Source organism: Oculina patagonica, chromosome 13 (genome assembly GCF_052425735.1).
Source record: "Oculina patagonica isolate OP01 chromosome 13, crgOcupat, whole genome shotgun sequence".
NCBI classification, from domain to species: domain Eukaryota; kingdom Metazoa; phylum Cnidaria; class Anthozoa; order Scleractinia; family Oculinidae; genus Oculina; species Oculina patagonica.
This window is the reverse complement of record NC_135770.1, coordinates 5,522,037-5,549,644: the sequence shown is the minus strand read 5'-3', so window position 1 is coordinate 5,549,644 and position 27,608 is coordinate 5,522,037. Positions and strand designations below refer to the sequence as shown.

At 34.7% G+C, this 27,608-nt stretch overlaps 3 protein-coding genes across 3 annotated transcripts in view; 1 reads left to right on the top strand and 2 right to left on the bottom strand.

Moving 5' to 3' along the window:
- The window catches only part of LOC144636807 (stimulated by retinoic acid gene 6 protein-like), a 51,946-nt gene extending 30,795 nt beyond the window's left edge, over positions 1-21,151 (bottom strand). The window contains exons 1-6 of the mRNA XM_078496006.1: positions 20,803-21,151; positions 19,153-19,213; positions 18,801-18,886; positions 16,630-16,760; positions 15,953-16,073; positions 14,480-14,531 (exon numbers count right to left, since the gene is read on the bottom strand). Coding sequence (XP_078352132.1) covers positions 14,480-14,531; positions 15,953-16,073; positions 16,630-16,760; positions 18,801-18,886; positions 19,153-19,213; positions 20,803-20,843 — 492 coding nt within the window. The 5' untranslated portion in view covers positions 20,844-21,151. The remainder of the gene's footprint in view (positions 1-14,479; positions 14,532-15,952; positions 16,074-16,629; positions 16,761-18,800; positions 18,887-19,152; positions 19,214-20,802) is intronic.
- Positions 1-27,608, bottom strand: part of LOC144636839 (adenosine receptor A3-like) — a 103,951-nt gene that overhangs the window by 68,366 nt on the left and 7,977 nt on the right. The gene's annotated exons all lie outside the window — the stretch shown is intronic.
- Positions 25,630-27,458, top strand: LOC144635387 (adenosine receptor A3-like). Its single transcript, XM_078494496.1, has 2 exons — positions 25,630-25,779; positions 26,502-27,458. Exons 1-2 carry the CDS (start codon positions 25,630-25,632, stop codon positions 27,456-27,458), a joined length of 1,107 nt encoding a protein of 368 aa, XP_078350622.1.

Genomic DNA, 27,608 nt, shown 5'->3' with positions numbered 1-27,608 from the left:
CATTGGTATAAGCATTGAATTTTTTATTCGCTGTATTTCCGATTTCCGTTATTTTGAATAGAGGTTGGTCATTGGATGTTGAATCAAAAATACTGTCATCGAAATTAAATTCATTGAGTGTCCTGTTTAAGGTCTTATCGGTTTGAATTTTATTGATTACTTTTTGCCTTGTTGAGTTTTTTACAAGATCTATCCATGTATAGCCTAGTGCCTTTGCATCCCTCAGGTAACTTTTTGATAGTTGTTTAAGAGTATTATGGGTTTTTGTTATTGGTTTAGGAGTATTTGAATGAGATTGGTATGTCTTCTTTTTTGGTATTTTACGCGAGGGGGTGGGGCATTGATTCGGCTTCTGGGGCTCGTGTGCTTTCGGCTCGACCTTTTGGTGCTCGTGTGCTTTTGGTTGGGCTTTTTGGTTTTCGTGTGCTTTTGGTTCGGCTTTTAGTGATAAAATGAGTTTTATAAGGTCGGTTTTAGATAGATTGTTGAGATCAGATTCGTCCATATTAATATTGGTTGAGATATTTTTTTGTGTCATTTTTTATGTACTATATAGAATTACCATTTCTTTAAGTATCTATAGTAAAAAATAATTTTTTAGATTTTTGGTGTGTTCAAAAGATAACCAGAAATAAATATATTTTTGGTCACCTAAGGCAACAGATAACAGCAATTCATATATACTGTGCTATACAATATATAATTATATAATTTTTCTTTATATGTTATTCATCAGGTATAATATTAAACCGATCATCATCTTCAAGAGCTTTAATAACAGCATTTTTAATATGCTTTTTGGTCATCATATGACTCCATTTTCCTGCAAGGCAACTGTGATATTCACAAATATCACAATACCAAGGCTTATTAAGCATGTATTTCGTCTTTGATTTAGTAATAGCGTTACGTCTGTCTTCATCATTATCGTATTTAAGATTCCTTCCCATTAATATAATACTATATATTATTTCTTTATACCAGTTATAGTGCGTTTAGCTATAAACAGATGCGTAACATGATTAATATTTAATAATGCATGAATTCTTGCCCATAATTAAACCATTTGGTTGAAAAGTTGGTTCGTTTTTTGGTTTTGGTTGAAAAGTTGGTTCGTTTTTTGGTTTTGGCTTAAGTTGACATATGCAAATCAGGGCTGGAACCCCAACGGTTTTGAAATGATTAATATTTAAAATGCTTCTTCATATGATTTTTTAGCCAATCAAAAACTTCACATTTTGCTACACAATTGTGAAATATTTTGTAAAAACATTATTCATTTTGTGAAATATTTTTGTGAAGATGTCTTACTCTGCCAAGCAACTATAGGGGATTTCCCATGAAAATGAGTCATCATTACTTTCCAAGGTCATGAGTAAGAATTTTTTTTATTATAAACTTTTTGAGTAAAGTTTATATGCGTTGCGTATTCAATTACGAGTGTTTCCATAATTGCATTTTAGACGATATAACAATGCATGCAAACATAGACAAACTCGACGATAGTCTTCATAACTTAATTCTATTGCCTTGAACCATCTTTATATAAATATATTTATATATAAGATGTTTTGTGATACACAGATACATAGCGAGGGTTCTTGTATTTTTTGCAATGAGTTATTATATGCAGGAGATAAAGTTGTTGATCATTGCTGTGATAAACCTGATATTTTGGAAGATGCATATATGAAAGTATGCCAAAATTGCGGGACTCAGAATTATAAATATGTTAGCGAGTATTTTGATTTTTATGAGAATATGCATAGAATACGGCGAAAATCGGTATATCATCGTAAATACCATATTAGGAATGTTTTAAACGATTTATGTATTAAAAATGGAGTTCAATTGTCTCATAATCAGCGCGATAAGATTTACAAAGTGTTTCATGAGATCGACACTATTCTTCCATCTATAAATAAAAGAAGAAAGAGGATGATCTCAACGAAATATATTATAAGACAGCTGTTTAAAATGCTCGGTATCCCATACAATTTCATCTGTGTTACTGAATCAAAAAAAACGCGAGCTTTTAATGATCGGTATTGGGGTGAGATTTTAGCATTAAAATCGGCTGAGATTGCACGGATTATTCAGTAAATTTATCATCATATTTGAGCAGATACCGATCGATTATTGGACCGGTATCGCATATGTAGTCGTCAGTAGTTTTCATCATTAAAAAGATATTGGATAGTTCATATTCCCCCGTTCTTAACATGAATTTTATTGTATTAAGCAAATGCTGATAGCTTTGATAAGCAAAAATTCCATTTTGAATTTTTAAATCGAGATTCTGATGCTGAAGCCAGCCTTGTATCAATAAAGCTCCCGTGCTGATTGCAATCAGGCTGATACCACCAGTTGAAATGGACGATACTATGCCTCCTGAAGCGAATAAAATAGCCAGCGAATTGCCTATTAATTTCAGCCTTCTAAAGCTTTTTGTAGCTTTTTTATAACACCAACACTTTTTATGATAAACTTTGTAGTATTCTTTCAATTCTTGAATTTGCGATTGATTTAACTTGTCACTAATATGGTTCCATTCGAATATATTTTTGCGTTGTTTTGTCATATATTATTGATTAGACAATGTTTTCTTTCTATTTTTAAATCTGTTGTATAATTTTCTGATATTTTTAATCAACCGTTCAATAGTTTTCAGCATCTCATGTATTAAATCTGCAGTTTTCATATAATAGTGAGTTAGATAATTTATTCGAAGAATATACCCATTGTTTTATCTAAAAATTGGACTTTGTGATACTCTCGACTATTCACTGACATTGCTGTGTTACTAAAACCAATTCTTTGTACAAAGTAATCTGAAGAAATTTTAATGCTAGATGTATTGATATTAAACCCAGAAAATGTTTGATCAATACTCATAGCATTATTGCAAACAGCGATTCTAAATTGATTCCCTATTTTAGTATACCAGAGGTTTAAAAATTTAGTTATATAAACATCTCTGATTTGCTCTGTATATGAATCTAAATCATATTCAAGTGCTAATTTATTATTCTCTACTTTTATCCATGGGAAATGAAAGCTACCCTCGTTGCCTAATTCTATTTTAATTCTTTTATTATCACCGAGTTTATAGTCATTTTTAAATGATATATATATAGTGTAGTCATTTGATTCAGTGATATTTTCATTTAAATTAATTACGAAAACACCTATAAAGCCCCCTTTTGGTTCAAATTCTGTTAACAATTTAGTAGTTTGAAAAACGAGATTACTACCTAAGCCAGAAACAACACTGCCGTTGCTATCTGACATAGTAAAATTCGATACATCTAATAAATCAAAAAAGTATTCAAACACTTCATTATAATAACTTTTGGGTCGTAGTAATTTAATTTTGTTTTCAAGGGAGATTTTGAGAGCATTATTGTAACTATTTAACTGTTTGAGATTCACAGCTTGATCATCAGTAGTACCTTCTTCAATACCATAAATAGCCTGTGTATTCATATTGATTGGTGTATTGAAAACAATTTGATCATTAGCTATATAATATATTTGATCGTATATAGTGGGATCAACGTTACTTTGAAAGCTCTTAATCCCATAAATAACGAGGTATGTTTGCAATTTTTGGACATATGAGTGTCCAGACTTCATTTTTAAGACGATATCGATATACAAATAGTTGTTGGGATGTTGCTGATATTTATTAATTTGTACTAGAGTTCTGGAATAATCATCATGAGTTCGTGTAGTTGTTTTATTTACGGTGTCTAATAATGAGACGGCATCGATATCGATGGTATTTTTGTCAATTTCTGTTGGATAAAATATTTCAATTATCATCGTGTAATGATCGATTTCATATGAGTACATGTTGATACCTAATCTGCTTGAGTAGTAATTTTTCGAACTATCAAGAAGTAATTTTGCATCTATCACCTTTTTATTGATTTGATGAACAGGATTTGGATGCTCAATTGTGTCACCAAGTTCAATGTCATTTTCTTCAGACAGTTGATTGTATTGATCTGTCATAATTTTATCGAATACATTTTTTTGATCAATTGGACTAACGTGTGATTCACTCGTATGATCAAGCACGTATTGGATTTTTTGAGCTAAGACACCTCCTGTTTTCTTAGTTAAAAAAGTATCATCAGCGTACGATTTGTCTGCCTTGCTCTGAAGAGATTGGGCTAGAATTCCACCTGTCTGTTTTGTCAAAAAAGTACTATCGGCATATGTTTTATCAGCTTTAAGCGCATCTCTTGAGTCAATATACCTTTTATTCATAACGTTAGACATATTACTATAGCCTTGATCGAAATTCGGTACATTTATTATGCTGTTAAACGTTTGTTCATTATTGGTACTAAGATCGGCTTTGTCAGTGAGTTTGTTATTTAGCTCTGATCTTAACTTATTGTCTTGTAAATTCACGTATTTGACATTCGGTATTGAACGGTCATTATATAACCCATCGTAATAATCTTCAGTATTTTGAAGTGATAAACCTACGCAATCAAAATGTGTTTCGTCACTGTTTTTTTTCATTAAAAATTGGTTAACATACCGTTTATTGACAGCACTCCCTAAATCCTTGGCGTAGGTATCTAGATCGGCATCAAAGGCTACGTCATCCTGAGTTTTTAGACCGAATATTTTCTTCTTGTCCATATCATAATCACCAGAAGCTGTCAGTTTAAAACCAATTGCAGGTTTTGCACTTTGAGAATATTTGGTATGCATAAAATCATTTTCGTCATTAATGTACCCCATTTTCTGTTAATATGTTAGATTAAATCTTCTCATCGAAATTTTTTGTTATGAATTTACGTGGTTTATCAATATATAAAAAGCTGAATGGGTCTTTAGTTGCTTGCTCGTATAGCTCTTTTGGAATACTGTTTTCACGGCATATCAGTGCCCTCTCATTAGCACTTGGGAATTCGTAAATACAGAAATGCGAACAGTTAAGTCTTATGTCTTTTTTCGTTTTAAAATAGCTTTGAGACAAATATATCACGCTACAGTTTTTATGTCTCCCTTGTATAAAATAATCGATTAATGGTTTTTGATTTTTATCACAAACATAATCGTCAAATATCACGAGCTTTTGATTATCATCATTTAGTTTAGAAACAGGAATTATTTGGTCGTTACTAGCTTCAATAATGTTATAACCAGCTTCATCGCTTATTGGTTGGAACACATTGATAAGATTCTGGTATTTAGACTGGTCTAAATTTTTTGCATATAAATATATTTTATCGAAATATAATAAATTGTAAATCATATGCATTAAAGTATTAGTCTTTCCCATATTACTCGGAGCGCAAAGTAGCATACGAAAACATTGATTTGGCATGAAATCGTATACTTGTTTAAAGTTCGAGACTATATCGTCTTCAGTGTCATAATTTGGTATTTTCATATTATATATATCAGTTATATAATATGAAAGACTTCTGGAAGACTGATGAAAGACTGATGAAAGACTGATGAAAGACCGATGAAAGACTTCTGGAAGACTGATGAAAGACTGATGAAAGACTTCTGGAAGACTGATGAAAGATTGATAATAATCTACACTAATATATATAAATGAGTCTATTAGCTTGGCAAAAAATTGCTAATCAAAAAGAAGAAGTTGAAAATCAAATCAAGAATATTAATAATCAAATAATGTCTTCAAAATTGGCAGATGAATTAGGACAAATCAAATTTGCAAAAATGTTTAAACCAGTAACATCTCGTCTCGATACACAAATTGAAGCAACTAAAAAGTTGAATAATAAAGGGTTAAAAGAGCTTGACCCTCTTCCAGAATTTCCAATTGATGAAGATGAGGATGAAGATGAAATGCCAAATTATCTACCCCCGCCACCAATTAATGAAACTCAAACAGAAGATGAAGATGAATATGAAATGCCCGATTTTGATCCACCGCCACCCATTGATGAAGCTCAAACAGAAGATGAAGATGAAATGCCTGATTTTGATTTACCACCCTCAATAGAACGAAAGAGAAAAAAATGGGATACAAGTGCTGATCAAAAGAAGTTAGATCGTCAAAGAGAATCTCTCGCCGAAAAAAGGCGTCAGGTAAGTGCTTTATTAGGCAAACTAAAAAAAAGTGGTAAAAATATGATCAAATCTGGTAAATACAAAGGAAAATCATATAATGACCTGTTGGAAATAGATGAAGATTTTACAAAACAAATTAACAATATTGAAAACCAGTTGTTATTAACAAAGCAAAAAATACAACGTATGGAGTACAAACGGGTTCCTTTCTCAGCTTCGGATTTACAGGAAAAATCAAAAAAATTAAAAAAGACTCCCCGTAAAACTAAATATAAGAAAAAACCAGCTATAGAAAAAGCATTATTTGATAAGATAGAGGGTATTAGGAGGGAGACAGCGCCTGATTCTGATAGAGAAGAAGATGAGTGGGAAGGCAGTGGTCTAGCCCATAATTATAAGGCTATTTATTACAGAGACCCTGAAAAACTTATTGAAAAATTGGATATAATTTGTGGAAGCATATCCGCTGGAAATACGAGTTATGAATTAAAAAACCAAGGTATTACAATAATAGATGAACTGTTAAGAGTGAAAAGAATTACAAAGCGTCTATATGAAAAAATTTATAACAACTATTTTATCTAAATTAAATATATAATGGAAAAACATTTGATACTTAGTTCATTCAGGGCGAAAAGACAAGCCAATAATTATAATCAGAAAGCACATGATTTTACAATTTATCTTGACCAGCCTTTATTCCTAGATCCAAATAAAAATTATGAAATGGCACTAGACGAAATAATCAGTATGACATATTCGTGGTATAACCTTTCAGCCTCATTCGGTAACAATAAAATAAGATATCGAAAAACCGTTGGTAGTGATACAAGTTTTAAAAATATTGAATTTCCTAATGGAATGTTTTCATATACAGACATTGATACTTTTTTAAAAAATACAACTGGTAAAGATGGTGATGATTATCCATTTTCAGTTACGTTTGATTTATCATTATTTAGAACAATAATAACCATAAAGCAAAATTATGAATTAGATCTATCTGTATCAGACTTTAATTTGATTCTGGGTTTTGAAAAGAAAATTTTAACTTCAGGGAGTAATATAAGTGACAAAATACCTGATTTAACAAGGAGCGTTGATATGATATGTATTCATTGCGATTTGACTAAAAGATCCTTGACAGATGAATCAAGAGACGTTTTATTTTGTTTTAGTATTATAGCACAAGGAATTCGTAGGTCATTTCCTTTCACTCTTGAACCGAGAAGATTGAAATTTTCTCCAATTAATAAAAATAGCATTGATTCAATTCGAATATATATAACCGATTCGTATAATCGTCCCATTGATTTAAATGAAATCGATACGGCGTTTCATATCGTTATCAAAGAGGTGAATTAATCTAAACTAATAATATAAAATGAATCGAGTATACGAATGGTCAAAATTTTATAACCCTAAAAAAGGTTTATATCAATATCGCCATAAAGGATCAGGTTTAATAACTAATGATTTATCAAATATCGGACAATATTCTAAAAAAATGATAAAAGATATCAATAAATCACCAATAATCAAAGCACAAAAGAAAAGTTTAAAAACCGTGTTAAATAGTAGTGAAAAAGCTGGGGATCTTATTTTGAAACGATTAGCACAATTGAAGTAAATTATATAATCTAATAATATAAATGAGTTTCAGAAGCATAGAAAATGTTGAAAAAGTTGATTATCTCAGATTCAATCTGCAAACACCAATTATTCGACCTGCAAATGGGCTATATCAGGAAAAAACAGGGTATATATTCAATATGACTGATAGGTCTAGTTGGTTTGATTGGTATAATGGGTATTTTATCGTGAAATATAAACTTGAGAAAAAGGCTGATGGATCGAACATTGCGGTCAATGCTCTAGAAACACCTGTGCTAACGTCAACGATAAATGATAGTTCCAGTATTATAAATCACATTATGATAACTTCAGGAGGTAAAAAACCTTACGATGGTAATGACCTGCATAAAATCTGTTTCATAAAAGGATTGCTTGAATTTTCTGATGACTATAGTCGTACAGTAGCTACCAATTTTAATTGGTATCTTGACGATAGAGCTGCATTAGTTGGCAATTTGACAACAGCCCCAAAAGTAGGAGCAATTAAAAGAGGTGAATTGTGCGCACAATCAAAAGACGTATATGCGTGTATTCCGTTGAATAGGTTTTCCATTTTTCAAGAACTACGAGATAAAATGATACCACCTATGCAAATCGAACTAAACATAACACTAAATGATGATAGAGAATTTATTTACAGAGTTGGGGGTGCTGAAACACGATATGTGGTTCTAGATTTTCAGTTATGGTTACCACGTTTGAACTTTACATCAGCAGGACAAAAATTAGTGAATAGTAGTTTTTTAACAGCAACAAAATGGACATATTTAAGAGAATTTATTAAACATTCATCACCAACAACTGCTATTTCTGGGATATATCAAATTACACCAGCTATTAAAAATGCAAAACATGTTTTTGTATATCTGCAAAGAAACAAGTCAAATAATGAATTAGAAAATCCCTTTATTTTTGATACTTTTAAAATAAATGCGGGTGATAATGTATGTACACTATCTACCTGTCGATTGCAACTTGGGAATTCATATTTTACTCCAGAACTAGAGTATGATTGTGATTTTAAACCAAGATTATATAATGACATTCAAGAATATGCATTCAGAACCAACGACTACAATACAGGAACTCAGTTAAATTTACAAAATTATTCTGAATTATTTCCTGTTATCTATTTCGATTTAAGAAATCATAAGGAATCGGTTACTGATGATCCAAAACAGTTATTGTTTCATTACAGATTGAATGTACAAGCTACTGACGATTATATGATATACGCTGTAGTTCTTTATGAAGAAAAAATTGTAATTGACAAAATTGGGAATGAACTTATTTTTATGTAATATTTAATCTAACACTATTATATATAGAGCAAGACTATGAGCACAAAATATATTTCAACATATATTCCTTTAACAGAAGGCCAAATGAAAAAGCTAGCCAGAGCAATCAAAAATTCAAGTGAAGTGAGTTTATTGATTGATAAGCATCAGATCAAAAAGAAGGGTAATACTGAGTTATACCTTACAAAAAGACAAATAACACGGCATAATAAAGTAAAAAGTGAGGGTAAAGGCATTACATTGAATTTATCTAAAACACAAATAAGTAAAATGCGAAAGGTGATTGGAAAAGGAATTCAAGTCACTCCCCCTCAAGGAGGGACAGGAATTCAAATAGAATACCCTTATTATCCATCGCCAAACATTAGGAAACAAAGATCAAAAAACGGTGGTAAAATCAAACTACCGACTAAAAGAGATGCATTATCTTATAGGAGTCCTCCAATTATTGGTTCGTGGGCTGAATATGATAAATTTCTTAAAGGCGGATTGGTGCTTCCAAAAAAAAAGATCTTAAAACCAAAAAGAAAGTAAGAAAGCCAACATTCCATAAGAATATACCGATGAGTAATTTTGATCTAATAAAATGGTGCAGATATTTAAGCATCCCAATCAGTGATGTTTTGTCAAGGGATAAAAGAGTACCACATAACCATAGACAAGCATTATTTATTTACAATCTTGAACCATCTTATATGAGCGGTAGCCATTGGGTTGCAACTTATGTAAAAGATAAGGTAATCAATTATTTTGATAGTTTTGGTATGCCTCCATTTCAAGAAATAGTCGATCACGCAAAAAAGAAGAATTTAACATTGATACATCAAAACAATCAGATACAGAATATAAATACAACCACATGCGGATACTTCTCTTTATACTTTCTCAACGAAATGAATAAGGGGAATTCGTATTATAATTTATTAAAAGTGTTTGACATATATGACACAATGAATAATGAAAAATTCATTCAACATTATTTCAAAAATATGTAACGTAATATATATACAATGACTAAATCGTATTGTTTACGCGAAAAAATAAAAACTAATTCAGTTCCTAATTCTGAAAAATATATGAGAACAAAAAACAATCGTTTAATGCTCAAATCGAAATGCGCTTCTTGTGGTATTACTAAAACTCGTTTTGTGAGTGAGAGAAAAGGCAAAGGCGTAGGACAAACCATTAACCAAAAAATTGGTTCTAAAGTGCCGGGGTTCAAAGAGAGTCAGCAAGTGGCATCTTTTTTAATGGATATCACAGGAGCAGACAAGGATTTATTCAAGAAGTACTGGAGCGGTAATTTTTTGAGAGGTATGGTCAATAAACAGAGCGGGATTCAAACGAAGAATTTTTGGAAGCCAGCTGGAGCATATAAAAATGAAAATCTCGACCCCAAATGCAATTTCAGTGAGTATAAAAATGGAAAATGGATAAATCATTATTGCGATTAAATATCTAATCAATATATATAATGTGCCAATCGTATTGTCTATCGTGTAAAAAACAAACCAAATCATTAAACTCTAAAAAGGTAAAAGCTAAAAATGGTCGGCTTATGGAAAAATCAGTTTGTCAAATATGCAGGAAGAAAAAAAGCAAATTTATTAAAGGAGGCGCTCTTGATATACATAAATTGATTGGGAAATTGCCAAAACCAAAAGCCGGCTGGGTACCCCATGGCTATGCCTTTTTGGGTCCTTATAATCCTCTCGAAAAACAAGTGAAATATGATCCAAATACAGGTGAAATACTTCAAATATTTCAAAAACCGACAGGCAGAACGGATGAAATAGCGATGAGGCATGATATTGCATACAGCGTTTGTGGAAATAAAGCAAAATCTAAACAACTAAGTTGCAAGCATAAAGCTGACCAAAAAATGATCCAAGAGCTCGACTCTACCCCTTATTCTCAACGTCAATGGGGTCATACTGTCGCTCGTAATGTAATTGCAACCAAGGCTAAAATAGGGCTCGGTGTTAAAAAGCCAAAAAACGGAAAAAGGCGTTGAGTAAAAATGATTGGTCTCAACAATTAGCCGATGAGTTACATAAACCAATCAGACGAAAATTTAAAACTAGAAGAGTAATATCAAATGGAATTGACGACATATGGTCTGCTGATTTAGTTTTTATGGATAAACTTTCAAAATGGAATAAAGGTTATAAATATCTATTGACTATAATTGATGTATTCAGTAAATTCGCTTGGGCTATACAATTGAAAGATAAGAAAAGTACATCAATAACTAACGCTTTCAACAATATTGTTATTAATGACAAGCGTAAACCTGAATTTCTCTGGGTCGATCAGGGATCTGAAGTTTATAACAAAACATTCAAGGAATGGCTAAAGCAAAATGATATTAAGATGTATTCCACTTTTAATGAAGGTAAAGCTGTTGTTATTGAGAGATTTAATAGAACTTTGAAAAATAAAATGTACAAACAGTTTACTATTCAAGGTAATACACAGTATCTTGAAATGCTACCCATACTGGTAAAAGAATACAATAATACAAAACACAGTTCAATAAAGATGACACCAACAGAAGCTTCAAAGGAAAAGAATCAAGGAATTGTATATCTTAACCTATACGGTGATATGGAGCCATTATCAGCAAAACCCAAATTTAAGGTTGGTGATAAGGTCCGAATATCTAAATATAAACGAAAGGTGTTCGACAAAGGCTATACTCCTAATTGGTCAGAAGAGATATTCATCGTTGATAAGATCCAATACACTAATCCAATAACTTATAAATTAAAAGATTTGAATAATGAAGAAATACAAGGTAGCTTTTACGAGTCCGAACTATTGAAAGCAAAACAAGAAGTATTTCGTATTGATAAAGTAATTCGGCGGAACTATAAGAAGAAACAAGCTTTAGTGAAGTGGAAAGGTTATAGTGATGAATTTAATAGTTGGATACCAATCAAGGATTTACAACATATTTAAACGCACTATTAATGATATAAGAAATTAATATATTGTGTCATTAATAGAGTGAATTCGTGTAACCCGTTTTTTATATGCAAATGCGCCGTGTAATATTTAAATGAGCTGTACAGGAAAACAGAAAATTGCGGACAAATCGTAATTATTTGCATGTGGAAGTCAGGTTAAAATTCAAGCATTTACCAATATGTAAAAACCAAAACGGGGCTTAACATTTATCATGCCTTGAATTGTCTTGCGATTTTAGACAAACATTTTATATTCAACGTCCCGTAAAGAAAAACAAACTAATTTTCGATTTAGGTTGAACATGTTCTTGAAGTGCTTAAAGAAAGACACGTCCTGTTTATACTTATTTTCTGTATAACTATTAAAGTGATTTCTTTGAGGTTTTCTGACCACTCGTGTATTGTTTTATTGTACACAAACATTAGAATATTATACGACTCATTAACATATAAAAAACGGGTTACACGAATTCACTCTAATATATAACAATTGATGTTTTGGAATGATAATATTGTTAATGGCCGATACCAGAGATGGTTTACCAAAGAAGACAAAATGAAAGATTTACAACATATTTAAACGCACTAAAACGCAAGATTTTTAAAAAAGAGTATAAGAGATTCATGAAAAAACGCATAAAAATAAAAACATACACTATATATATAGATAAATGACAAACATGAAAATAAACATGGAAAATTTAAAGAAAATATGTTTCAAAGCAAATACATTCAAAAATATGTCTGATGACGCAATAAACACACTGAAGTATATCGTAACATTAAAAGAATTATCAAAACTCGGAGATTTGGTATATGAAAATTTAGACACTTTAGTATATTTAGATAAAAAACTAAAGGAAGATGGACATTGCAAGCCATTAACAAAATTATTAAATGAAGAAAATGAAACAAGCAAATACCTATGTAACATTTACAATGATTTAAACAGTGTATTATCCGACCTTGAAAAAGAAAAAATGAATTCAAAAATAACAAAAATCATAATCGTTTTAGAAGACAATTCACAACAGATATTCAGTACAAGAGATTTACCATGATAATAAAAACAGCATAAAACTCGGCTTCGCTTGGTTTTCCAGATTGATATTTCAGTTATGATATCAAGGCTTGTTTAAACGCACTATTAATGATATAAGAAATTAATATATTGTGTTATTAATATATAACAATTGATGTTTTGGAATGATAATATTGTTAATGCCCGATACCAGAGATGGTTTACCAAAGAAGACAAAATGAAAGCTATAAGGCGCACAAAAGCCCGTTATATGCGAAATACACGATGGTTTTGTGAGCAATGTAAAAAAGAGTACAGTCTGGGTAGCAAGTGGACCCATATAAGACAATCCCATTCGAACGCAGTATAAAAAAAGTTTAAAAAAGAGTATAAGAAGTTTTTTTTTATTTTGAACCTAGGGTTGAGTTAGGCTTGGTTTTACAGGCTTGGTTTTACAGGCTTGGTTTTCTAGGGTTTGAATTTCAGTTTTTGATTCTAATATTTGAATCCATTTTTGTCCCATATTTTGTATCCAGCACTGGAAGTAGTGATGTACTACATCTCTAAGGCAAATTTGCCTCAGAGTGTAGTACATTACTACTCATAGCTAGTCGACGCGCGAGACAAAAGAAAAAATATTATGTTAGCCTCTCCTATTTTCTTCCTCTCGCGTTTCTCGAATAGCCTGAATAAAACTATCTCTGAAAGAAAATTAATGATGGACTGCTTGTAGTCAACACCGCGATAAAAGGTAATGATTTGCAAGCAACAAAACACGAGAGCTGAATTGTTCTTAGCGTAAAACGCGAAATAGTGTAAATTTGTCAGTAAGATGTAAGTATTATTTCAGTAAATATAATGAGAACCTTCGATTTTGAACTTTCTATTGTAAAAAAAGGAAAAGACACTGGAAATACGGTAACTCAATCTTAACTCAATCTTAACTCAAACTCAACTCAAACTCAACTCAAACTCAACTCAACCTCTAACTCGGTAAATAGCCGATCCCCAACGATCTACACAAATAACGACAGGCAATTTCTAATGACAATTTATTCATGTCATTTGCATTTGAAAAGATTACCCGCATAAGCCTCCATCGAAAGCTTGTTCCAGTCCAATACCGATAATACGAATAAGGCCTATTTGCGCAACCGCAAGGTAGGTTCAGTCTTAGTTAATTGTTTTAAAGGAAGCAAACAAACAAACAAACTCGCAAAGTGTTCAAATTTATTTCGTGGGGTCTATGGCTCGCTTTTTGAAGATCTTGCAATGTGTTAGACCAAAGTACTGGATCTTAGGCTTCTAAAATATTTTGTCTGAAAAGTTATATATAACCGTGCGAAAATTTTAGAAGGACTTTAAATGGGTCAAAACAAAATTAAAGAATAAAAAAAATGAAGAAATATAAATAAACGTGCAATATCAACAAATAATACCATGAAATAAATAAAAAAAGTCAATTGAAATTGTTAGTTTCTTACGTCATCATAAGAATTCTTACACTGGAAATCAATCACAAGTTCCATAGAGAACCTGTATAGTAAAAACAACATCAACAACTTTATTTACACAATCGTTTCTTATGCTAAAAATAATAATTTAGAAAATAAACCATTGCCTTCACTTCCAAACGTCAAGGAAACGTACTGTGTGGTTGAAAGTTCGCGGATTAAATGAAAGCTTATTTGACAATCTACATCTACATCTACATGTTATTAAGTCGGTAAAAGTCCATTTAGATATCACACCGTCTTAACATAATTACAGTGATTAAAAATAGGTAAAATACAATATATACATTTATAACCTACCCATTAATTTTTGCGCGCGCTTATTGGACAAAACGCATCACGTGGTACAAAAACGGACGACCGGTATCAGCGAATATACCCCGTCCGATTTGATATCCGTCGCCCGATTTTGTAGGCATGTACACAACAAACAAATGAAGACACCGTATCCAATTTTTAACTTTTAATAAAAACACAGAGATAAACCAATCACGTAAACCAATCAACTTACATTTGTTTCAACCACAGTTATGCCGGTTTTATTACGTAGGATTTTTCCTGTAAATTTACTGGCGATAAAGCGTGTTGTAGAACTCAATCGGAGGGTTATAAGATAAATAAATCCCTTTCTGGACTGCTGGTATATTGGAGGATAATGCCCTCGGCTGAAAGATTGTCCTCAAAATTTCACAGTTGCCCTCGAAGCTTCGCTTCTCGGCCAACTGTTCATTTTTCGACAATCTTTCAGCCTTGGGCATTATCCTCCAATATACCAGCCGCCTGAAGGGGTTTATTTACTAAATATAATAATGTCAGCAGTGCTTATAGAGCTCAACAATGCCCAAGAGGGAGAGCGTTTATCATTTCCTTTATAAAATTAAATTTTTGAGAGATAACGCTTGCTCAAACTCGCTAGCCCTCGTTGAAGCATTAACAAGTATTTTCACGCTGTGCTACTTACGTATTACGCTGTTCAAGGTGCTTTTAAGTCTGTAGACGAGACCCTAGTGTTTGACCATTCAAATTGATGTTATATTGTACAGTACTTCGATGTCGACAAATTTGCTAAACAAAGTACGAACTTTTTAGTTTGTGGAATACGGTCGGGGGAATAAGTGCCGGTTATGGCAAATCTTCGTTGAAGCACTCGAAGATTTTCCGAATTATTTCATCCAATCAAAAACAAGCGCGAGCGCGGTACTCCGAAAACAATCGCGCATAAAAATACGTCAGGTTGCTTAGCAACTTCTGGGACGAAAACCGCGGGCTCAGTCTCTTCTCGGAGAAGTGATGTCGCCATCAACTGGCACTTGTTCCCCCGACTGGAATAATACAAAATTAATTTCAGTCCCAAGTCTATTGAGTTTAGTTGTTTTTTTTTTGTTATGTTTATACTTTCATCATTTGGCTGGAATATAATCAACCAAGTTTTTATAGTCGTACCTCATGGTGACATAAAGAAAGCCCATCAGTGACCCAACCAGCTTGTATTCCGTTGTTAGGCAGGCAAAAAATGGGTAGAACAATATTCCATATACAAGAACGGCAATAATCGCATCAAAAACTAAATAAAAAACATAAAAAAGTTGATAGCAATGTGCAGTTACGCGGTCTTCACACGACAAACTAAAAACAAACGGTACCAACTATTGTTGTATCGTTCAAAAACGCCAATTAGAGTTTGCCAGCAAAAGATTTGCCAACTTTAGTTTGACGTTATCTGTCAGCTTTGTTTTGCTATTTCTTCCGCCCATTTCCATTTTGTAGTTTTTTTTTTTATTTTTAGATCAGGGTCGGCCAGGGTTTTTAGGTGTACGGTATACAGGGGGATTTTAATTTGGGTATCCAGTATTTTTATGCTAAAAGTGGGCCTTTATGGGTATAAAGTATACTGTGTTTTCCAAATTTTGGTATTTTGCATGATTTTGAGGGGAAATTTTGGGTATACTGGGTACATGTTTTCAGGTATATTGGTATACCACTTACCCCCCTGGCCGACCCTGTTAGATGGGCGTATGAATATATAGGTCGTATTTACTCGATGTTTAAAGGTATTTTATTTAAATTTGACGCAATAAAATCACTGCTCAGCGTGCTCTAAACACAGTGGCTACACTTACCTTTGACCCAGGCAGGGCCTGGTAAAGCAAATAAATCTGATCTTGCATTTGTAAAAAATGTACTGGCGGTTGCTCCAAACGTAGCCGCTATAGTGAATCTGTTTGTAAAACTGCCTAAGAAGTTGATTGGTCTAAAACAGGAAGAACCTTTGGTTACATAAACATTCATGTGCCATTTCACAAAATTCCATTCGAGACAACTTGTAAATGTTTAATTAAAGTGCTACTATGATCAAATTTTTGATCTTCATATTTTTACATTGTCTTGAACAATTAGACTTTCTTACTCACCTTGCCAAATTTCAATCCATTACGAACATCAGAAGTCGTTGTATTATAACATTTATTCCAGAGAATTTACGGCCGCCATTAAGGTCGCGCGGGACCCTGGCTCATTAATAAATTCATTAGGCAAATTTCTTGACGGAGTGCTATCTTGCAAAGCTTTAATTCACTACATTTTGAACATCGATTCCTCTAAAATTTAACGAGGATATTCGGGGATGATGGAATTACATCACGATTGTCCTTTTACTGAGATATGACCGTTGTCTGTGATGTTACAAGCCCTTAAATGTTTAACTGCAGATAATGCGATTTTGTGTCCAAGTTTTCAGCTAGAACAGCGCACCAAATTAAATGATTATATTGCTTAGTGGTAAATCATAACCTCTTTTGTGCTATGGCTAGAACGAAATTTTCGATTTCAAAAACTGCTACAAGTTAATGGCTTCTAAGAGAGCAAAAATGTGAAATCTAAACTTTGAAACGTGCTATCTTCATTTTGAGAAGGAAATTTAAAAATTCGCTCTAGTCATAGCACAATAGAGTTCACCAAGTTTATGTTCCTCGTGAATCAACTCTTGAAATTCTATATCGGCGGAGAAAACTTGGACACAAAATTGCAGGTTTTGAGGCTTCCGAAGACCTTCCGAGTCAGTGTTTACAGCAACGTGTGATATATTTAAAGCTGTGAATCTAATTATGATAATTCCCTATGTTCCAGCGCACGTGCACAAAGCTGAGAACAATTACTAGTAATTACTTGTACAAAAGAGTTTAAAAACAAACATTCTCATGAATATTTCGTTTGTTGTCGGCTTCAGTCGTCCGGCAGTTCGTGCATTCTCTTTAAATAAATACATACTAATGATTGCAAAGGTCCTGCGCGACCTTAATCAACCTTGTTCCAAGGCTTGGTTGCGAATAGGGAGAAAATGACGTCAAAGGCTAAAATACCTCACGGGTTGAAATTAGAATAACAATCAGCATAGAAAATTGCACGAAAAACAAGCGCAAAGTTTTTGTTGCATATCGCGTGATTTTCAATACATATTGTTATTATAATTTCAACCCGTGAGGTATTTTAGCCTTTGACGTCATTTTCTCCCTATTCGCAACCAAGTCTTGGAACAAGGTTGTTTAATGGCGGCCATAAAATATTGGAAATAAACGTTAAAGCAAAACGACTTCTGATGTTCGTAATGGATTGATAATTTGCAAGGTGAGTAAGAAAGTCTTATAGTACACGAAAATGTAAAAATATGGAAATCGAAAATTTGATCGTAGTAGCACTTTAAGGTGGCTGGTAACGGTTTCCAGCACGTTTCAGCTCTTGTACTTTGACGGGTCAGTACTACGAATCTTAATCAGTTGATGCTACAATAATGGTATCAAATAAATGCCCGATGATTGGTGAATATGTTTTGGTCATTTTCATGACGTCACTGGTTACTATAGCAACAGTATAAACTTTTAAAAACACCCTTAATTTTGGCTTTAAGTGCTTATGACTCAAAAACGAGCTCGGTGACCCCCATTTTTTATTATTGAACATTGATTAGCATGTTAAGATACAATTTTTTGCAAAGTTAAAAAAATTTCTACGAAGCGGTTTCAGAGCCACCTTAAAATTTTGAAAATTTAAGGTAGCATCAACTGATTAAGATTCGTGGTACTGACCCGTCAAAGTACAAGAGCTGGAAAGAGCCTGTGACTTTGGAATTATCCAATAGAATTCTGCAACTAGTAAATAGCTCCAGCACTGTTTTGTCTCGTCATGTTTTTTTTCCCCTTTGCTTGCTTTGTTAAATTATGTAATTAATTGTACATGCATGTCTCATTTGATTTATTCTAATAACGTACAAAAGTGATAGGGATTCAATACTTACATTAATAGTCCAGGATATCCATTGCAGTAATCATGTCTCAATTTGTTGCGGCGTTTGAGACATGCCAGTACCAAAATTATGACAAGCTTGAAATAAAAATATAAAAAACAAAAACAAATATAAAAAACAATTGGTCATAACCATCATAACCACATACAATTATTAATATGATTGTATGTTCGTACGTTCGGTCGGCCGTTCGGCCCTTCGGCTGTTCGGCCGTTTGTTACTACGGTAGTTTGGTTGGTCTATCGATCGGTCGTTCAGAACCTGAGCTTTATGCAGAAATTTACAAATTAGGATAATTAGTTGGCAACGTAAAAAATACCAAAAATACTTATTCTATACTTACAGCTGGACCAAGGCATCCTAGGTCAAAGGTCTTCTCATTTATAGTTTCGATGCACTCCTGCCTTAAAAGAAATCAAAACTACCTCAGTCTTACTAATATAACGGTATCGTTATATAATAATAATAATAACTTTATTTTACGAGGGTAAAAACACTTTACAGTTAAAAACTGAGAAACTAGTGGCCCTCATTATATTATACATAAAAAAAGGTAATTGCGGCCGCACTAAGCGAGTTTTTTTACCAAATTGAGCAATTTCCACTTGAGTTTCGAAAGTAATATTTGGTTTTGCATTAATGTGCTTAGTGATTGGTTTAAAAATCTCGCTACTCAACCAATCAAAAGTAAAACCAAAACCAATCGTGACTTATGCTTGCCCGCACACGTTTTCCTGCGCTTCGCGGTAGTTACATGTATTTGCTTTGCGATTTGATTGGCTCCCTGGATTGTATTTTTCCTTGTGGTTGACCAGAGTGACTACTGTGTTTCAGTTTCACGGAACTCAAAGTCCAAGTACTGCAAAATTTAGCTGCCAAAATCGTGCTCGATATGCAAAGGCATTCATCTGCTACTGAGCCCGGGGAGGGGGGGGGGGGGCGGGGTACTCCCCTATATCAGGTATATAGGTTTGTGCCGCACCAAAGGGTATGGTTTTTTTAGCTGTTTTGGTCTGAAAACGGGTATAGATTTTGAACATTTTGGTCTGAAATTGGGTATGGATATCTGGGGAACGTTCACGAAAGCTTATAAACTTATTTTTTTCTTCCCAGCAACCGGGGCGAGTTACTGGTGAGAGAGAAAGAGAAATGGATAAAATATATCATTCCAGCTAAATTTTACCTATTCATCTTTGTTGGGTTGAATTCCGTTCAGCACTGATGGTCTGAAAACGGGTATGGATTTTTGAGGCCAGGTCTGAAAACGGGTGTGGAAAATGGCATTTTTTGGTCTGAAATTGGGTCTGGATACGGCACACCCCCACCAAAAATTTCAAGGAGTTTCCCCCCCCCCCCCCCCGGGCTACCGAGGCGCTCCAACAGCTTGGCTGGGATAACTTAACGAAAAGAAAAAAAATTCATAGATTGATATTGTTTTTTTTTTGAGACTTTAAATGGCTTGATTGACTGGGATATAAATTTTCATAGCTTAAAAGACACCTCTGCTCGTGTTAAAAATATGTGAGTAAAACAGCTCTTAGTCATAAGTTTTGCGATTTTCCTATGGCTTTCCGGGTGTGAAAACTTGTCGGTACCTTCGAGAAACGTGCCCCAGTTTGTCTACTTGCATTAGCAGAATCCCCAATCAAAGCGTAACTTTATTACAGATAGTCGCAAGAATCTTGTATATGAGTGGTCGTCCATACAAGAGGTGATGAATAATCACGCAATCGCGTGAGCATTGTCACTAAAGTGGATTACTGCGTGACGGCTTACGCCCCCCTGTGAAGATCACTAAAATCTGATCACAATACAGGGAATGTATACGTAGCTGGTATTTATCTATAAAATTATAGTAAAATCACAACAGAATAGTATCGCACTGCATTACTTTCAGAAGCGACCATACTGAATATATTTAAAGCCTGCGTCAAAGTACTCCATCACATCGCGTGCAAACTACATGAAAGGCGGTAAAATAACATTTACTTACTGATTCGCGTCAGAAGACGTATCGTCCGAAACGTTGGCCATCAGTTTAGGAGCGTTGACTGTTTTTTCTCCGTTCCTTCTTTCAATCGAATAAATTCGTCGTATTCGCTAAACCTACCCCGTCGACAGCAGTTGGATTTCTTGGGAAAGGTGTCTCACAGACCTGGAAAGCGTTCTATTATCGTCGCTCGAATTCGTGAAAAAAATTCGCAAGTACTCGGCGTTCGGCAACGAGCTTAAAAAGCTTTCGGGGTTAACCACAATTACAGTTAAAGACTGTAAAGGATTCAAAATTTAGACACGGTATAAAGTATTGTCCGAAGGGATCCGCCACGCATAAGTTTGCGTGGTTTTTGACGCCAGTAACGCAAAAAAAACACTCAGTCACGGATTGACAATTTAATCTGACAAAGCTTGAGGGATCTTGTTTCAACGAAATATTCCTGCAATGAGTGCGACCCTTGCTTTGCCATGACATGCAGGCTTTATAAAAGCTCATTTAATTTATTGCTTGAACAGACTCGCTACTCACAAAAATCGAAATAGACTTTCAATAAACTCCTTCGTCTTTTTTATAGCCCTTTTCACGACTTCGTTTCTCGTCCCGCTTCACAGGCTTAAAACCCTAGGGGACTAGAAGATTTTCCTAAGATTTCCGACCATTTCCCGAAGATTTCCAAAAAAAATTTAAAATGTTTCCGAAGGAAATACGAATATTTTCGAACTTCTCCGAAAATTTCCGAAGATTGCCTAGGAAAGTTCGAAGATATTTCGAATGTGGCGAATAATTATCATCTTTTTATTTTTTTTCATTTCTATTTTTGGTTATTTTGTTATTTATTTTGTTATTTTTCATTATTTTTATTTTTTTACTTTTTTTTTTTTTTTTTTTTGGGGGGGGGGGGTCCTCGAGATAGATTCTAATTGCGATCATACTGCAATCCTAACTGCAGAAATAGCTCACCTCGCAGGGACTAATCCCTTATGGTAGATTTCCACTGACGCGTAATTTTTTACGTGCGTGAAAAAAATTAGAGACAATGTATGAACGGCCTGCGTAAACGTGTACACAAGCCGTTCATACATTAGAGTTGTTCCGCACAAAAACTTTAGTGATGCAAATTTCCACTTCGTCACCTTAGGCATGCAAATTAGACAGGCGTTCTCACCCCTTTCATTTACCTATTTTTATGAGCTGGCCGACTGAATGGCGCAATTGATGCGACGAAAACGTACACAGTATTTAAAGACTTAATTGAGAACGCCTGTCTAATTTGCATGCCTAAGGTTACGAAGTGGAAATTTGCATCTCTTAGGTTCTTGTGCGGAACAACTCTATTGTCTCTAATTTTTTTACGCACGTAAAAAATTACGCGTCAGTGGAAATCAACCATTAGTGTACATATCAAAAATTGACCGATTTGTGGGACTATTGGTCCCTGCGACTAGTCCCAGAAATCAAACCAGCTTAATTCGTGGGACTAGTCACAGGGACCAAAAATGTGGTCCCTGCGACTAGCATTCCGATGCAAAATACGAGTAGTAGGGGACTGGTCCCGGAAGCTAGTCCCTGCGACAGGTCCCTGCGACTAGTCCCCAAACTAACTATTCTACTGCGATACTCGCGAGGTCGACTTGTGACAAGTCTAGAATCCATAGTCCAAATAATAAAACAGTATGCAAGGCTTTACGTGACTTTAACAAAGGATAAAGCACTGTAAGGAAAAAATCGTGCAGAGCTTCCATGTTAAAAAACGAAATCCTGGAGATAACATAGCCTGCGTTGCAGACGAGGATTTTGAGACACGCCCGGCTGCAACGCAGGCTACAGAAAGCATCTCCAACTTGTTTGTTTGAACTTATTTCCTCGCCTGACGACTGTCCCGCTTCAATTAATTTGTCGGCTATTGTTGCTTGTTTCTTTTTAACACTTCTGTATTTTGCCGCTATTTCTTTATGCACGTTTTCCGAAGCAATTAATTCCGATTCGACCTGATAAAGCACGTCAAATTCTTCGTAGAGTTCATCTAATGAAGCTATTGTAATGTCTCTTTTCACAATGAGCGTTGCGATACTCTCAACTTTTGGAGGCATTTTGAATAATGTTCTGCTGTGTAGTTGCTCTTCTCAATTGAAGAATTTTCGAACACTGCGCCGGTTCGAAGTGATGAGATATTAGCAGCAACACCACAGCTTTACGGGAAATTGTGAACTTTAATTTCTGTACTGGATCGTGTTTGTCTTCGCGTTCACAATACACAATATATTATAGTCAAACTATTGCTGGCTTGCAACCACGTGACAATGCGGCCATGTTGGGGTCAAAACAATAAAATAAATTTTCGAAACATTTGCATGATAAAAAAGTTAAATTCCCAGTGGAGGGAAACGCTTTGTTCCTGTCCCCCAACATGGCCGCCGTGACGTCAGTTGCAAGCCAGCAATAAACAAGAACAAAAATATAACTTAATTCGTGACGAAAAGCTCTCGAAAATCCTAACCTCGACAGTATAATGTTATTGTAATAATGTAATACACTACTCACAATTCTATTTGCCACTCCCGTGAATGATTCTTGAAAAATGTCCTTGAACTTGTACTCTTGTACATGTACTACCGGTTAACTCAACGTTCTTTACCGCCGCTAGCTAAAGGGCGTATTAAAATGTTCTCTCTGTCTCTAGGGACTCGGCCCATTGCACTCTGTTATAAATTAAAATAATCTCACATACCGTAAAATTCCGGTTATAAGCCCCCCCACTTATAAGCCCCCCCGGTTATAGGCCCATCAACCTGGTAACAAAAAAATACATCCGATTATAAGCCCCCCCGGATATAAGCCCCCCTCTACCGGATGACAGAACTGAACAGGTCTAAATGTTGCTTTTTGTGCGTTTTTAACTTAAAAACGTATTGCGATCAACACTCCCGAGACTCGTTTCGAAACGGTTTTTTTCATTCCGCTTATAAGCCCTCCTGGATATAAGCCCCTCCGCTTATAAGCCCACCCAAAACCCCTTACGAAGTTGTATAAGCCCAGGGCTTATAACCGGAATTCTACGGTATGTGCAAAACACCGATCTATGGGGAGGAATACTATACTCCAAATCGCTTCAAATATGGAAAACAAGACAAGCTTGGGCGAAGTGAGCCAGTTGGCCCGAGTTTAATTTTAACGGCTGAACTTGAACCAATCAAATTAAAGCACTCAAAAATCATGCTTCTTGTTTCTAGCAAAAGCCGTATACAAGAATCCTTCTGTTGAGTTTCCTTAAGAAACGTTTAAACGCTTTTCAAAAAAACAAGAAACAAGCACCCAAACAAACAAGAAGCTTGAAGAGGTTTACAACCGGGCGGTTATTGTAAAACCACTCTTTGGCTTGAAAGTCACCGTCTTCTTTAGTAAAGAAGCGATTTATAGCAAAACAATCAACCAAAACAAACAAGAAGGCTAAATAAGCCTACAACCGGCCAGTTAATTTTTAACACTTTTTATATAGAAAGGGAAGACAGGAAAAACCTCAAGAAAATGCAGTCAATAAGTTTGGGAGTAAATAGGTTTTTTTTTTCAAAAAGGAATTCATTTCACACCAAAAATGTATTCAAAAAATTAAGGAAGCTTTAAACCGAGCTCTTGAAGTTTAACTTTAACTATATTTGTTGCATGTTATTCTGATTTTCATGTTAAATCCGTTTCCAGCCCAGTTTAATCTGTTTCAACCTGAAGATAACAATAAGTCCAATAAGATTGTTATCTTCAGGTTGAAACAGATCCGAACCATAGATAAAAACTAGGCTGGAAACGGATTGAACCTGAAAGCCAATTTAACCTGCAAAATATTTTGCTCGAATAACACAGCTATTTGAGCTTTTTTTTTTGCATTACCTGTGTACTTTATTCAAAGGACAAAAACTAAATTTAACGAAGATATAATTTAGGGAAGAAGTGTTGCATGTATTGTCAGTTAGTCAACGGAATTGTAAAGTACTGTGTTAATTGTAATGTTGGAAATGTAATTGATTATGGATTTTTTAGTTCCAATTGTAATGAGCTTCATGATCATATTCGTTTTAAGGGTTCATCAACTGAAAAATTAAATGTTAGATGGAAATTTACCGTCAAGTACCGTAAATGGTCTAATAAACGTCAACGTCTTGGACATGTACACGAGTCACGCCTCAAGAAATGTGGCGGGAGTAAACCTGTACAAGGGTTGACATGCATAAAAGAAGGATGTGTGGCAGGGAGGAAGTGTCAAAAATCATTCCTTGCAGTGGGAGAGATCCGGTCGATGCTATTTAATATCTGTGCCAAATTGACGTAAAAACAGTTCAACGTGATGAAGAAATTTACATGAAGCAACCAGAAGGATACGTAAAACCAAGAAGAGAGCATCTGGTGTGCAAGTTAGAGACGTTGCCGTATGGGTTAAAGCAGTCGTGCCGGTGTTGGAACAAAATATTACGGGAATGAACTGAGAATATTGGTTTCACTCAAGCCTCGGAAGACCCCATGTGTTCATCAAAAAGGAGGATACGTTAACAATCATTGCATGTGCTGATGGTTACTCAGATGCAGTTGGGCGAATGATATAGATGACCGTCATTCCCCTTCAGGAAACGTGTTTTCTTTTGCGGGGTTAGCAGTGAGCTGGTTGAGCAAGAAACGGGCGCGGCCGTTGCGCTGTCAAAAGCAGAAGAGGAGAATTAAGCCCTCAGTGCGGCCACCCAAGAAGCAGAATGGCTTCGAAAAATTTCTAGCAGATCAGTGTTGGCGTATCTCCAGAGAGACCAACCGTAATGAGAAGAAAACCAATGAACATAACCAATGAGCTATTGCAATGACAAAGAATTAATCCTGATGGTCATGCTAAGAAAAAGGCACATCGCCATACGCTACCATTTCGTTTTGGAAGGAGTACAGAATAGAATGATCGTTTTGAAATATGTTGCCACTGATGAGATGATTGCAGACATAGTAACGCAATCTTTGCATAAGCATCACTTCGAGAAACTTGTCACTGAACTAGGAACGAAATCTGACAAATAAGCAACGTAAACATTTGAGTGTTGTTGTTATAAAGTTCTTTTTAATTGACGATTGTAATTTAACTATTTGACACATGCAAAGCTCTTCACACGAATTTTTTATCCAGCTTATCATTGGTTCTGGAGTGTTTTCTTTTAAACAATTGTTTTTCGTTCAAATTTACATTTAAATACTAGGTTGTTTTTTTCTTTTCTGTGTTTGTATGAAATCGTCACAGAGAGTGAAATAAAAGGTTTTTCAAGGCTGTAAAATCAATAGACAATGGGCTCAGGACGACAGGAGGTCCAGTTATTAATCAATCGTGTCACAGCAAGTTTAGAGCTTACTTTGAAAGACTTAAAAGTCTTTCAAATCATGTCTTGAGTTCAAAAGTCAAAAGCATATTCAATCAGGTTACAGACAAAAGAAAAACAGCAGAAAGAACCTATCTAAGTGCATGTCATTAAAGAGAAGCTGTCCAAACACAGGTAAACAAATAGCGTAAGTAGAACAAATAAAAATCAAGAAATTCTTTATGGCGGAAATGCTAATATTATTCAACATTAAATTAAGAGCACGAAAAAGCAACTTTTATGTGTTCGTGGGTGGATTCTAATGAAAAGTCTGACGTTAAAACTACCCATATTCACATAACAGAAAAATGACGATAGCAAACGTCACCGGAGCTACGGAAAACCACACCCCAAACAATTTCTCAACTGCGATGTTCGGCTAGCTGGTCTGGTGAAATACACGAACAGTTGATTTATCTTTTAGCATTCAACATTTTTCTGTCCATTACGGCAGCTCTTGGCAATATTCTGATCCTAGTTGCCCTTCGCAAGAGGACTTCCCTCTTTCCGCCGTCCAAACTCTTGTATCGCTCTCTGGCGACAACTGATCTCTGTGTTGGTCTTATTCTCCAGCCTCTCAGTGTTGCCTATTGGATGTCTCTTGTTTACGAAGAATGGAATCTTTGTCGCTTCGCATTTATCTCGAGTGTTATTGCAAGCTATACATTGTGTTCAGTGTCTTTGCTTACAGTGACTGCAATAAGCGTGGACAGACTTCTCGCCCTGTTGTTAGGGTTGAGATACAGACAAGTTGTCACTTTAAAGCGAACATATGTGATTGTGGTAACCTTTTGGATTACGTCTGCTGTCGCCGCAACATCCTACCTCATTAATCGTCTTATACCAATTTGGTACGGCCATATAGTTATACCGTTATGTATGGTAACCTCAATTGTCGCGTACTCTACGATTTTCCTTACACTTCGTCATCATCAAACTCAACTACAGGGCCATGTTCAACAAAAACAAGCAACCCAAATGAATTCACTGAACATGGCGCGATACAAGAAGGCAGTGTCCAGTGCACTGTGGGTGCAGTGCACTTTGGTTGCTTGTTATCTCCCGTACGGTATAGTTACAGCTATGTTTGGTAATGGGAAAGTTTTATCTTCTTCCAGAGTTTTTTCTTTAGATGTAGCAGGGACTTTTGTTTTCTTTAACTCAACGTTAAACCCGTTTCTTTACTGCTGGAAGATCAGAGAAGTTAAACAAGCAGTTAAGCAGACAATCAGAGAAGCACTTTGCTGTTTATCCAGTAAGTTCATCAATGCGTAATTCCTTACAAATTAAAACTAAAACTGCTCCTGTATTAAAAAAGCTGTTTTTGCATTACCTGTGTACTTTATTAAAAGGACAAAAAGTGAATTTAACAAGGATATAATTAAGGGAAGAATTGTTGCATGAATTGTCAGTTATTTTACAGAA

What these genes read in the sequence shown, in the direction of transcription:
- LOC144635387 (XM_078494496.1), top strand. Translation starts at nt 25,630, where the DNA reads ATGAGCTATTGCAATGACAAAGAATTAATCCTGATGGTCATGCTAAGA. An exon ending in ATGAGATGATTGCAGACATA is followed by an intron (nt 25,780 to 26,501) that starts GTAACGCAATCT and finishes AAATGACGATAG; the next exon opens with CAAACGTCACCGGAGCTACG.